At 33.1% G+C, this 14,705-nt stretch overlaps 1 protein-coding gene across 1 annotated transcript; it reads left to right on the plus strand.

Annotated features, from left to right (window-relative positions):
• The first annotated feature begins 3,854 nt into the window (after positions 1-3,854).
• On the plus strand, positions 3,855-5,534 carry LOC145034328 (Glycosyl hydrolase superfamily protein). The gene is made up of 3 exons (XM_078982718.1): positions 3,855-3,988; positions 4,118-4,658; positions 4,985-5,534. Exons 1-3 carry the CDS (start codon positions 3,925-3,927, stop codon positions 5,415-5,417), a joined length of 1,038 nt encoding a protein of 345 aa, XP_078838844.1. The 5' UTR covers positions 3,855-3,924; the 3' UTR covers positions 5,418-5,534.
• Positions 5,535-14,705: the final 9,171 nt, after the last annotated feature.

Below are 14,705 nucleotides of genomic sequence, written 5' to 3' on the forward strand. Positions count from 1 at the left end.
GCATTATTCAATTATCCTGACTTTACCTTGAAATTCAATGTCAAACACCTTCAACAAGTTGTATTAAACACCAAACACCTTCATAACACTAGAAATTGAACCGAAAGCCGGAGAAAGATTCATGATATCATGGGAAATTGATAGAAATCGATTACAAATGATGAGATAATCAGAAATCAAATGCTGCTATACCAAACTTGAATTAAGAGAATGTATATCTGATTCCACTAGTGAATTTTCAGAACTGGGAGATTTTAATTGGAAAGAACTTACCAACTTGGTTCAAATAAAATGCAAAGAAATACATCCAAATAGATTGCTCATCCATTTTTCAGAAATGGCTTTCACAAATTCATTTATCCAAAACCAAATACATAAAATCGATTAAATAAAAAAAACGTGTTCATTAGAAGAAAAAGAAACTTACAGGCTAATTGGAGAAGAAATTTATCCGTGGTCATGGGTCTGGAAACTTGGTGATTGATAGTGGAGATTTTAGGGCTCGAATCGTGGAGAGTTTAGGGCTCAATGTGAATTGGAATTAGGCACCATTAGGGTTCATGTTTGTATCGTGTGTCAGGTTGATGATGGTCGACATGGTGGGTTTCTTCTCCTGGTATTATGAAGGAGTTGTTGGTGAAGATTAACGAAGCAATTTAAGGACGAATGGTGAGTGTTTTTCTAGGGTTAACAAACTAATTTTTCTGGACATTTAATGTTTTAAATATTTACCAAAATTAAATGTAGCCAAGATTGGTTAATTTTGATTGGTTGTTAGAGACACACAATAAAACATTTGAGTATATATATACTAGGTGTGAGATCCGTATATTATACGGGTTGATCAAAACAAAATGTTAATATAAATGATTAAATGGAAAATTTATTTGAATTTGAAATTTGAGATAACTGAAAATTATGAGAAAAAAACATGCAAAAAAATAAATAAATTAAAATTATGTGTTTAGTTATCAAATTTGTGTACTAAACGGATAAATTATAGAAAAATGTTAAACACAAAGGTTTAAATTGTAAATTTATTTGAAATTGAAATTAAAATTTAGAATTTGAAATTTGAAATTAATAGTAATTATGGTAGGTTTAATTTATGGAAGTTATATTAATGATATATTGGAAATAAAAAATAAAGTAAATGAAAAATAAATATATCTCAAAATTATGAAAAAATAACATGTGATCAATTGAATGAGAGAATGACATGTGGCAAAACCATTCTTATATATATATATATATATATATATATATATATATATATATATATATATATATATATATATATATATATATATATAACACTTCTAAAAACTTGTTGTATTTAATATAATTATGTAATTATATGATTTTTTTAATATATACAAAATTATCACGTTTTGAAAAACGTTATGGTTCGTCATGGTTTAGGCTTGACTTTTTCTGTCAAACTCACGCCTCATGCCATTTTGATCATTGGTTTTAATAGTTTTAATATTAAATTATAATCTAATGGACTTTAGAAAAATAAATCTTATGAGATATAATAAGGAAAAACTACAATAAAGTCCCTACATATTGGCCTCATAATCGATTTAGTCCCTCTATATTTTTTTTATTCAATTAAGTCTCAAATACCGGTAATCGTATTCAATTTAATCTTTTGACCCGGTCAACAGGTCATCCAACTTTCAAAAATTACATTTTTGGCCCAGATTTCAAAATTTATTACAAATTTGGTCCAAAATTTACACTTTTGGCCCGGATTTTAATTTTTTTTTTTACAAATTTGGTCCAAACTTTACCTTTTTTGCCCAAATTTTAGAATTTTATTATGAATTCATCCTAATTTTAGTTTTTTTGCAACTTTTTTTTTTCAAAAAATTGTTTCTAATATGTTTTTTCTTTATAAAATCATATTTATACCAAAAAAATGTATTTTCACATAAAAATCTTATATTTTCTATATAAAACTTTTTTTAAAAAGTTTTTTGTATATGAAATATCTAGTTATAAAAATATGTATTTATTTAGTATATAAATATATATAAATTTGTTTTTATAAAAAAATGTATACACACCTATCACCTTATATATATATATATATATATATATATATATATATATATATATATATATATATATATATATATATATATATATATATATGCACACAAATAGGTGTGTATCTATATTTTTTTTATAAAATCGTGTTTGTTTATATTTTTTTTATAAAAACGTGTTTGAATAATTTTTTATACAATACGTGTTCGTATACATTTTATAAAAACGTGTTTAAATAAGTTTTTATATAATACGTGTTTGTATATATTTTATAAAATCGTGTTTGTATACATTTTATAAAATGTATACAAACACGTATTATATAAAAAAATATTCAAACATGTTTTTATAAAAAAAATATAAACAAAAACGATTTTATAAAAAAAATAGATAAAATAGGTGTTTGTATACATTTTTTTTCATAAAAACGGATTTCTATATATTTATATACTTAATAAATACTTATTTTTATAACTAAATATTTCATATACAAAAAACTTTTTGAAGAAAGTTTTTTTATAACTAAATATTTCATATACAAACACGATTTAATAAAAAAAATATAGATACACACCTATTTGTGTGCATATATATATATATATATATATATATATATATATATATATATATATATATATATATAAAGGTGATAGGTGTGTGTACATTTTTTTATAAAAACAAATTTATATATATTTATATACTAAATAAATACATATTTTTATAACTAGATATTTCATATACAAAAAACTTTTTAAAAAAAGTTTTATATAGAAAATATAAGATTTTTATGTGAAAATACATTTTTTTTGGTATAAATATGATTTTATAAAGAAAAAACATATTAGAAACAATTTTTTGAAAAAAAAAGTTGCAAAAAAACTAAAATTAGGATGAATTCATAATAAAATTCTAAAATTTGGGCAAAAAAGGTAAAGTTTGGACCAAATTTGTAAAAAAAAAAATTAAAATCCGGGCCAAAAGTGTAAATTTTGGATCAAATTTGTAATAAATTTTGAAATCTGGGCCAAAAATGTAATTTTTGAAAGTTGGATGACCTATTGACCGGATCAAAGGATTAAATTGAATATGATTACCGGTATTTGGGACTTAATTGAATAAAAAAAAAATATAGGGACTAAATCGATTATAAGGCCAATATGTAGGGACTTTATTGTAGTTTTCCCGATATAATAATTAAGAGATAGATCGAAGAGTTTCAAATTATGATTATAATAAAATGACATTTATTTTGCACCCATTTACCTAATATCTAAGCTTAATTATGATTTCTCAGACCAGACCATTTAATGATTTTTCATTCTCCATTAGGAATTCATAAATATTTTTGGTTTGTTTATACAAATGTTAGACTTTATGAGAATTAGGATAATTCGTTATTTTTCTAAAGAAAACGACCATGTTAATATATGTTAATTTACATCTAATAATCAAGTTTATTTTTATTACAATATTGTGAGGGCTGCGATACAGCTTACAGTATGTGTTTTTAAGAGTTGTTTAAAAAACGATGCATTTAAATAAAATTAACTTTAAATTGTGTCTAAAGATGGCCAAAACGTACGATAAAACCATCGTTAGATATTTCCTATAGCATTAGCAGCCTCAATATTTATGTATATTTATATTTTTTCCCCATTACATAAAGTACCACTTGCTCATAATCACCACTTGTGCATAAGCAAATACATCTCCCGTGTTCTATTCTAGAACACCTTTATTTTCAGTTTGTACGAATTTAGTTGTTTTAGAGCTTACTATCAGCCGCCTTAATATTTAATCAAAACTTCTGGTGTTTTAGGCCATTATATAAAGTGGCATATGCTCATAAACGTTACATAATAAAAAAAAATGTCTTCCATGGCTTCTCTACTTCTGCTTTTGGGTCTCTTTGTTGCGTTTTTAGATACAACAGGTACATTTAATTCCAAATTGTAACCTTAATAAATGGTTTCTGTATTCTAGTTCTAGTCATGTACGTGTTATATACTTTAACGTTATATAAATAGTAGTCTAGAAATAAAAATACTCAATTATTACGCAGAATCACAAATCGGTGTATGTTATGGTCTACTTGGAAACAATCTTCCATCACCAGCACAAGTTATAAGTCTATACAACTCACGTAACATCCGACGAATGAGGCTCTACGATCCTAACCAAGCTGTTCTACAAGCATTGAGTGGATCCAACATTGAAGTGATGATAGGAGTCCCAAATTCAGATCTCCAATATGTTGCAGCAAGTCGAGACAATGCATTTGATTGGGTATGGAAAAACGTTGCAAGTTGGCCTAGTATTAAATTTCGTTACATTGCAGTTGGAAATGAGGTTAAGCCGTCTGATGCTGCACTAGCCCCACTAGTGCATCCTGCTTTGACCAATATCCATGAAGTTGTCTCGTTTTATGGGCTCAAGGACCAAATAAAAGTTTCAACATCGGTTGACACGACTATGATTGGTGTCGATTTCCCTCCATCACAAGGTGCGTTTAGGGGTGATGTTAGGGCTTATATCGACCCCATCATCGGGTTCCTAGTTGCCATCAATGCACCATTGCTTGTCAATGTCTACCCTTACTTTAGGTACATTTCTCTTCATCTCCTTTAAGCTTTCATTCTTTTACATTATCGAAAGGAAAGAGTCTATTTATATGTAATTATAAAATTATATTTGTTACATCGTTTTATCCTATTTCTCTTAAATTAAAACCACTTGACATATTAGTACTACAACTAGTGGGACCCAAATTGTTGACTCAATCACAATGCACCTAGTTGGAATATAAAGCGAACTATATATCACATCCACAATATTGAATGTGACTAGACTTTGATACATATGTTACAATTATACCCCTTTTAAATGGTAAATTTTCATTCTAAGTCCTTGTTATCTTTTGTTCTTTTAGTTATTCAGGAAATCCAAGTGCCATATCGCTTGCATATGCGACATTTACTTCTCCAGGAACTGTAGTGCAAGATGGAGGCAATGGATACCAAAACCTTTTTGACGCGATGGTAGATGTGATGTACTCGGCATTGGAGAAAGCCGGAGGATCTTCATTGGAAATTGTGATATCAGAAACTGGATGGCCATCAGCCGGTGCATTTGGAGCAACATTTGATAATGCACGCACATATTACACGAATATGGTTGCACACGCGTCAAAGGGTACACCTAAGAGGCCGGGAAGAGCTATAGAGACATACTTGTTTGCAATGTTTGATGAAAACAATAAGGAACCCCAACTCGAGAAAAATTTTGGGGTATTTTATCCGAATCAACAAGCAAAGTATAACCTCAACTACAATTCTATCCAAAAGGGATATGAATCCATGTAGAGTTGGTATATCTTGTTCTTGAATGTACTCAAAATAAATCTTTGTTCAGTAATATGTTGTGTGTGTGAAAGTATGATACCAAGTGAAAAATAAGTTACTTATCAATATTTTCTTTTAGCGGGTGTTTCATGTTTGATTGAATGCATTTTGTGGGATTTTGCTGGAATTGGAATTTAATTCCAATAAACTCCTATGTTTGATTGATACCCAGGGTAATTCAATCCCAAAACATCCTCAAGTCATAAAATACTCATTTTAACGCTACATATCTGCCTCGCAGTATGCTTTCATATCTTCCTCCCAATTCCTTACGATTTCACTCGCAACTCACAACGTCTCAAATCTATTGATTTTTTACATCTACTCGCCTCCCAGAATTCGATGTATTATTATCGGTCGCAGATTTCATTTGTGGATCAATGAATAGTTGTAGGTCGCAAACATGAATTGTAAGTTTTAGTTGATGATTTGGTATTTTGTTTAAAGAATCACACTGTTACATCTGTTAACTCAAATAAATCGATCTCCTTGCCAAGTTTAAATTTCAAATAGTTTTGAGATTAGAAGGTGGATCTATAGCTTGAACGGTTTGCAATTGATTAAACACGTTGAGGGATTCATAGCGTTTTGAGTTAACATTTTGGCTTCATTGATCTTCTTTATTCAACAAAAGGAGATAAACACCATATGACTCTTGGATTTCACCAGAAAAACATGGTGATGTTTGGGATCAATTTTGAGGGTTCGAAGAATTAGGAAGTCGAAGTCTAGCTATGATAAGATCTCAGATCTATGATGTGTGAAATTTTCAAAAAAATAAAAGAGTAATTGAAAAGCATAAATGGATGGACAAGGATGGATAAGAAATCAATAAAAAAAGGTGGAATAAAAATATAACATACAAAAACGAAGATGGATCACATGCACACAAGAGATAAAACTGTAATTTAAAACAAATTTACAAGATTCCTATGGTTGAATTCAGGGATAGAATTTAGAAAGCACCGATGTAGACCGACAATGAAACGGATTTAGAGAGAATCAGCCTTGATAAATGAATAATTAAACACATATCCTTATCTACCGGATAAATGAATTTTCAACCCCTTTACCCGACCCATTACAATATTAAGATTAGGCTATAATTATACATTACAACACATGTAATAAAAGATTTCAGTAACCAGTTTGACATCAACAAAGGATTTCAATAGCACACAATTGGAGTAGAGAAGATGAGCTGAATCAATTATATTAGAATTTTAGAAAACAAACTTGATTGTGGAATATCGATTGCAAAAAACCCTTCTGCGAAACGAGATAGACTGAAGCATTTTCTTCTTGTTCTTGGGTTTTTACTGTGGCTATAATACTAATTTCTCATATTTATTGGTATTGCAAGTCAATGAATTCGACCATTAGGAACTCGGAAGTGGAAGTGGAACGATCGAAATCCTCGAGTCCGGTATAGAACACTGTATTGGTGAGAAATTTATAACTTATAAATAACAAATTTATATTTTAAAATTTTAGACGGTGTGAGTCATAAACGGATCAGATCAATAGTGATCAATAGTCACCCCTTTTAATAAAAGGGTTAACACTCTCTCGATAGCTTTAATAGTTCACTGAAAGCCTTTGGTGTAATGAACCGCAAGGCCTTCAGAAAGAAGGAAAGACATAATAATAATAAAAAAAAAGATAAGAAAGGTTTGGTTACGGGAACCAATGGTGAGACTTTTTTAAGTATTGCAAAATAAAGGGTCTGCTGATAGAGATGGGTGGGGAGACGATACTAGTTATTAGGTCAGAGAGAGGCTTGACCCGTAAGCTGGCACCCTTAAAAAACAATTACTTAATAAGGATTTGTTACGCGCGATATGTCGACGACTTACTAGTGGGAATCGTGGGTGCCGTAGAGCTTCTCGTAGAAATAAAAAAAAAAAACTTCTCGCCCACTTCCCACAATCCGGCCTAAACCTTTGGGTAGGGCCTACAGGATCAATAACAATAGCTACACAGAGTACGGTAGAATTCCTCGGTATGGTGTAACAACCCAAAAACACTGACCAAAAATTTCGTTTTAAAGCCATTAAATACACCATAAGTATCATTCATCAAATCATAAGTTGTGTATCATAACATCTGTCAAATATATCAGAGTATAAACATCACAGGCTGAACAAATGGTATGTGTACTGCAATAATCCCAACTCCTCTTTTGAAAACTGAAGTACCTAAAACCAAAACTAAAAACTGTAAGCATGAAGCTTAGTGAGTCTCCCCAAACTAACACATATCACACACATAACATGTAACTAGGAGATTCGGACCCCACCCACACTCCACTGTCTAGGAGATTCGGGCCCCGCACACACTCTACTATCTAGGAGATTCGGGCCCGCCCACACTTCGCTGTCTACGAGACTCGGGCCCTGCCCACACTCGGCTATTTTCAGTTTAGGGACCCGCCCACACTCAGCTACTATCATGCATACAAGTATCACGTAGACAACATGTATATCTAATACTACCAAGCATTAGCATATCCATAATCAAATAATACTACGAGATTCGGGCCCCGCCCACACTCGAGTACTATGAGATTCGGGCCTCGCCCACACTCAGCTACTAACATATCACATATACAGACCGGCCTTGGTGCCTTTGACCCGTTCCTGCTGAAAGGAAACTCACCTCACACTGTTGTAGTCCCGCAGACAAAACCCTAGTTGTTGGATGACGGATCCTGAATCTGTCAACATCAAAATATCACCCAATTAATAATTGGGTCCCAATACATATCCATAAGTCCATGCTTGGGGTAAAAGACTGCTTAATCCCTATCTTAGCTTGATTCAAGGCTAAGGCCCAAACTAAAGGCCCAAAAATCTAATAATGAACCAAGGCCCAACTATGGATCAATTTTCCAAATTGGGCCTACTCCTTTACATGGCCTTGTTCTAAGGTCTAACCATTTAGTCCAGTCAAAACATTTGGTATTTCTAATGGGCCAACATCATGTAACCATCAAGGCCCAAGCTATGGCACATTTTATGGTCCAATTTTCCAAATTGGGCCCAAACTCTCATATGGGCCTTACCCTAAAGCCTATCAACATGTTTTAGTCTATATGATTATTCTTGATGGCCCATTATTGGGCCAAACACCAAAGCCCAATAGAAAGGCCCAACACAAAGCCCAAGTGAAATTAGGATTTAACATAAAATGAAAATTACGGTTAAGTGTTTCTCACTTAACCCATTCAGGACTTAATCCATTAACTCCACCATTCTACTAGATAAATCATATGGTGTAATCGGGCTTAATACATCGTCCAATTCCAATGGCCCAAAATGTTGTCCCAATAAGTCAAAGCCCATGATTCCAAAATTAGGGTTTTCTAAACCCTAATTAGGGTTTCCCACCTAATCATAGGCTGATAGGCCCAAAACTAAATCTTTAAGCCCATTAGGGTTTCTAGTCCAATTTTTTTGTCCAAGCATCCAAAAATCAACTACACTCAAGCAAAAGCACACCGCCACCCAACACGACGGTTGGTGGCGGCAGCCACCACCCTACCGTGGTGGTTTGAGTTTTCTTTTCATTATACTAATCTCTAATCACACATAGCCACCTTGTGGTGGCCGGCGGTGGCAATTGGCGGCAGCCACCATAGCAGCCATGGCAGTTTTTCCTTGAGTTTCCCTATTCAGCAACAACACACATACACACTCTTGGAACACATCATCACCAGGTTATGCACTCAATCAACGAACTTGTGGCGGCACATGGTGGTTGGAGATGATAACCACCACTTCACGGTGGTGGTGGCGGGTTTTCTTGCTTCCCTGCCCAAATTAACGCACACACTACTTCGTACAATAATAAACACACACACACAGCGACCTCCTATAATAACTAGTTGCTGTTACACCCCCAAACGGAAACGGTGGAAACGTTTGGGAGTGGAGGACGTCATGTGTAGTATCACAACAATTGCATCATAGTAATCATAGTAAACATAACCATTACATTAAGATATATGAATATTTACATCTGTTAGTTTCATTATTTGTGTACATAGAAAGTAAAACAAAATACGAAGACATTGCTCTATACGCTCCGCCTTCTCAAAATGCTGTGGGAGTACCTATCTACCGATTCCCTAAGAATACAAACGATTTTGAAAGAGTATCTGCATAAAGCTGGTGAGTTCATAAGCGTTTGTTTTAGAAAGCTGTTATGTGTTCTTTCGAAAAGTGTGTGGTGTTTCTCCAGAAAACCTTATATTTTCTTATGTAATGAATGTTAAGTAAAAAAACAAATGATTCTTACTAGTTCTTCCTGCGAGTACTTAGTATATACAAATCATATAGAATTCAGATCAGAAAAACAATCGATTGTGTGGTTCTGCCTCAAGCCCAAAACCAACAAGGAACAAAAAATGAGGCGGTGTCACACATCCCACTGCAAGTCGGATCTTCAAGTATATAACTCTGAAGTATTCACTATATACTTACATATTTTAACTGTATTGGTCCTTTGATAACTTTTGACATTGTTCCTCAAGAAAATAAAATATTTTCTAACGTATAAGTTCTGTTTGAAAACCCAAGCTACCACCACTATGTATAGCATGTTCTTTTTTGAAAACCCTGGCTACCACCAATATGTATATAGTTTTATTAATTAAAATAAAACCATGTATCATATCCCTGGAATACTTCCAATGTAATGTGTAATATTTCTATTAAATAAAATAAAACTAATGAAGAAAGGAATCCCATAAACAAAGGTTAGTTTATACTATTGTGATTTCGTATAACCATGCTTGATATGACTAATGACCTCAACGACGTTCTTTAGGCGTCGCACGATATGATATTTGTCACTCCAGGCCTGCCCGCCTAATTGTAGCTAGCAGTTTAGGTGTGGGATTTTCAATCCTTAATAGATCTATTCACAAATCTCACGCTCTCCCTCCAGGAGACTCTGGTTACACTAATTTTTGATGATTTTACCAGTACCCTGAAGTGTACAATTGAAGAGTTGTCTCACAATCCTGTATTAACTAGTTTACGTGTAGTTCTGTATCGTTTTCTCGAAATTGAATTTGTTTGTATACTTGATTGAGTATTAATAGTTATACCTAAATAATCATTTGATATTATACTCTTGTTTTTCGAAGGTAATAATGAATATAATAAACTAAGGCTGTCATAGTTTATATGTTTGCCCATGTATATAATCTAAATCGGTAAAAATTGTATAATGAATTCCGGAAACTATACCTATTATAGTTTGCCTGAAATGTTATGTACTTGGCTTCTAAATTGTTCTGAAAACTATGCAATTATGTTTTCTATTCAAAAGTGTCCCTTATGCTCAGGATATTACAAAAGGGATGAAATATCTAAGTATTTTATAAGGATGTGGAAATCGTTTGACTGTATCAATTGCATAGTTTTAAACTTGTTGAAATCCTTTTTGTTTTAGCTCACAAAATCATTTGTGTTTGGCTTCTATTCCCCCTGAAAACATAAAAAAACCATAAAATCGTATGGGTATGAACTCACTCTTAGTTGTGTACAAGCGTCGAATCAACGAACTGGAAATGAAGATCCTCGAGTTGTTGTATGTGGCACTTAACGGAATCCTAATAATATTTAAATACATATATGTATCTAGATTAGCGATTTCGTTAGATAATGTGTTAGAAAAACACTTGTTTTCCATTAAGGAATGTTACCGGGACTTGATTGGATCGAGGAAAGCGGGTATTCAATCTAATTCACCGGTTAGGAAGGGTTTGCGGCTGTGAACTGCCCCTTGAAGGGTTTACGGCTGTGAACAGCCTCTTGAAGGGTTTATGATCGTGAATTGTTTGTAGTCAATGAAGATTTGAAGATTTGAAGGGTGTACGACCATAAATTCAAGAACAAGCATGTTGGATTCGGTGAAAACGCGTCATAGATGCTCCAAAACAACCTCCAAAGGCGATTTCTTAATGATTTTTGGAAGAAATGAGGGTGGTTTGAGAGTTTATGGATGAGAGGCAGAGAGGGAATATGAGGGAGTTTTCGGCCAAGTAGGTTCAAATGGAGGTGGGGGTCCTATATATATATATATATATATATATATATATATATATATATATATATAGGCTGGGGGTATGGTAGGTGGTGGGGGCCACCTCGCACCAGTTGCAAACGGGTGTACGGCCGTGAACAGGTTTACGGCTGTAAACCCACTTAGACCAAAAACTTTTGGTTTTTCAAGAAAAGTCAGGTTTTTCATGCGATTTTGGTTCCGTCTCATATAAATAATTTAATTCTATAAAACTAGATGATTTTCCAAGCCAAATGAATTTGACAGAAACTCACTAAAATTCAAATTTTTATTAACGGAAATCAGCTAATGGTGACGGAAAAAGGTTCGGGTTGTCACATGATCCCCCTGTTAGAGGGAATTTGGTCCCGAAATTCAAACATAGAATACAAATCATGGATTCAGAAAAAGATGAGGATGTTTCTATTTCATTTGATGTTCGAGCTCCCAAGTGAATTCATGTCCCCGCTTGGCATTCCAGCGGACCTTCACTATCGGTATGCGACTTTGCTTTGTTTGTTTGATTTCCCGATCCATGATTTCAATTGGTTCTTCCACGAAGTTATGGTTCTCGTTGTTCTTAATCTCATCAAGAGGGATCACAATGGTTTCATCGGACTTGGGGACTGTGAGACAATACTTGGGATGAGTATGAGTAGGTGTGAATGGTAGTAGAGGCTTATACTACCGGAAGCACATGACTCACAATTGGATTAGAGAAAGTCACAAGGTTACCAAGAAGCTAGTAATTTTTTTGTTTTATTCAAGTATGTTGTTTCCATTGTTTCGGTAATGACTAAGAAGATTGTTGTTTTCCTGACCCTAGTGGTCATATCACATTCAGTCCGACTACGATGAGTAGGTTACGTGGTTCAGAGAACCAAGTTTGATGTAGCATCCGACTTAAACCAAATGATTGAAATCAAAGTGATCAATAAAAGTATCGTGCTTGTTGTTAAAGAAGTTGGTGGCTAGAAATGCTACATGTTAAAATGTGATTATATCACATTAGACCATGAAGGAAGGCATATTCCATTATGGAATTTGACTCTAAGAGACCTAAGTCTAAGCGTTGTTACATACGATGATAAGTCATTAGAATATGACACATCGGTCAATTGTAGTAATCAAATTAACTTATCCTAAGTTTGTTAAGAAGAAGAAGGAGCCTCTGATAAAGAATGAGGTTGTGACACGAAGGTCATGATTGAAAGTCTAACAAGCAGGTGCAAGCCCGAGCACCGTCTGCAGTCAAGGAGTCCAAGAGTTAGATACTCATTCGAAGCAACATAGAAGCTACAGTTATTACCTAGAATGAAGAGATAATGTATGGAGTCATTATACTGCCATGTTTTGTTGATGATTTCGGGACGTAATCATCCTAAGGGGGAGATAATTGTAACGCTCATAGATCCGGGCTAGTCAATTTATAGATAATAGGGCTCGAAAATGACTTTTCGACAAAAGATTATTTAGAATAAATAATCTTAACTTAGTTGTAGAATATGTCTCAAGGGTTCCGTACATATAAAGAACGCCGAAATCCGAGTTATAACGAAGAAGTTATGGCTCGTCGAAGTTTTACGGCAAAACCGGCACGGCACCGGGAGACGTAAATAGTCAATTTATGATAGAGTGATTTTTAGCATTAGCGATCTGAAGGAAAGTTGTATAATATGTTAAATCGAGAACATCCATAAAAATAATGCCCAAATTTGACTTCGTATGAGGAAGTTATGAATTTTCTAAGATTTTGTATAGCAGTGCACGGCCCGAAACTCGAATTTTAATTCGAGCGGTTTTTGGCTTATGCGACCTAAATGAGAGTTAAAGATCTCATTAATAGGAACTCAACGGTAAAAAGATAGACGAAAACGGAGTCCGTGAGGAGTTACGAATTCTTCGTGGTCATTTAGCAGTCTAATATCCTCATACCACTTGTCACGGAGTAAGTATGGCAATACTTCTTTCCCGTGCGACATATCGAGGCCACCCATAAAACCTTGATACCATGCGTGCAAACTAGTTTCGTTATGCCATGGGCTTATCAGGGAAGTGGCACTAGCCCCCAACCATTTGTATCTCTTGAATGCTACGACCCCTTCATTGTCGAGCTCTTCAGCGACTTAGCTAAACAACAACGACTATCATAACAATGCCCTTGGGCTAGGATGTCGCCTTTTGAACCCAATCTAAGCTAATTCAGTGGCAAGTTCTTCATCTTTCCGATCACTAGATATTCGGCCCATGATAACATGATTTTGAACTTATGAAAATAGTAAAGGAGACGAGAGACTTTCTTACTTTTCTTATCCCAAATATATTATTTTACTTGATTGGTTTATTGTTTTTAATTATTAATACATATTTAGTTTAATTTTTTTTATTTATATTGTTTACTGATTAAAAATATTTAGTAACAAAGAACTTAGATTAGTCTTGGTATTACATTTGTCTAAAATTGTATTATAGACAATCTGATGCGATAATTAATTTTTTTTACTCTTTAATTTTATCATATATACAAATTGGACACCCTCAAATTTAAATAATTAATACACCACCGATAATTAATTTTTTTGAGTAAATTACATGAATGGTCCCTATGGTTTGCGGTAATTTGCGCGTTTGGTCTCACTTGTTTTATTAATCCGAAGGTCTATACTGTTTGTTTTTGTTACACATTTGGTTTCTGTCTTACCTAAAAAGACTATTATGCTCTTATTTAAATAAATCAAAATAGTTTTTTTAGATAAGATAAGGTGAGGTGAGAATAAGGTTGGGGGTGTGTTTTTATTTAAATAAATAAAAAAAATCAAGGACAAAATAATATTTTTAGGTAAGACAGAGACTAAATACGCAACAAAAACAAACAGTAGGAACCTTCCAAGTTAAAAAAAATAATTTTGAAAATAAATACATAAATTATCCCAAACCATTGGGACCATTCGTATAATTTACTCTAATTTTTTTTACTTTTTAATTTGATCATATGTATACAAATTAGACATCCTTAAATTTAAATCATTAATACACCACTGAGTGATATTATACTATACTTAAATTTAGTTTATTTAGTATGAATAATACATAACTTTTATGGGTCCAAAGTTGCTGTAGATCCTTCTTCGGTTTTCATTTGTCCATATTTAACGGTGCTACTCTTGAAGATGCTCC

This window comes from Lactuca saligna, chromosome 3, assembly GCF_052625555.1.
Source record: "Lactuca saligna cultivar CGN05327 chromosome 3, ASM5262555v1, whole genome shotgun sequence".
Classification (NCBI taxonomy): Eukaryota; Viridiplantae; Streptophyta; class Magnoliopsida; order Asterales; family Asteraceae; genus Lactuca; species Lactuca saligna.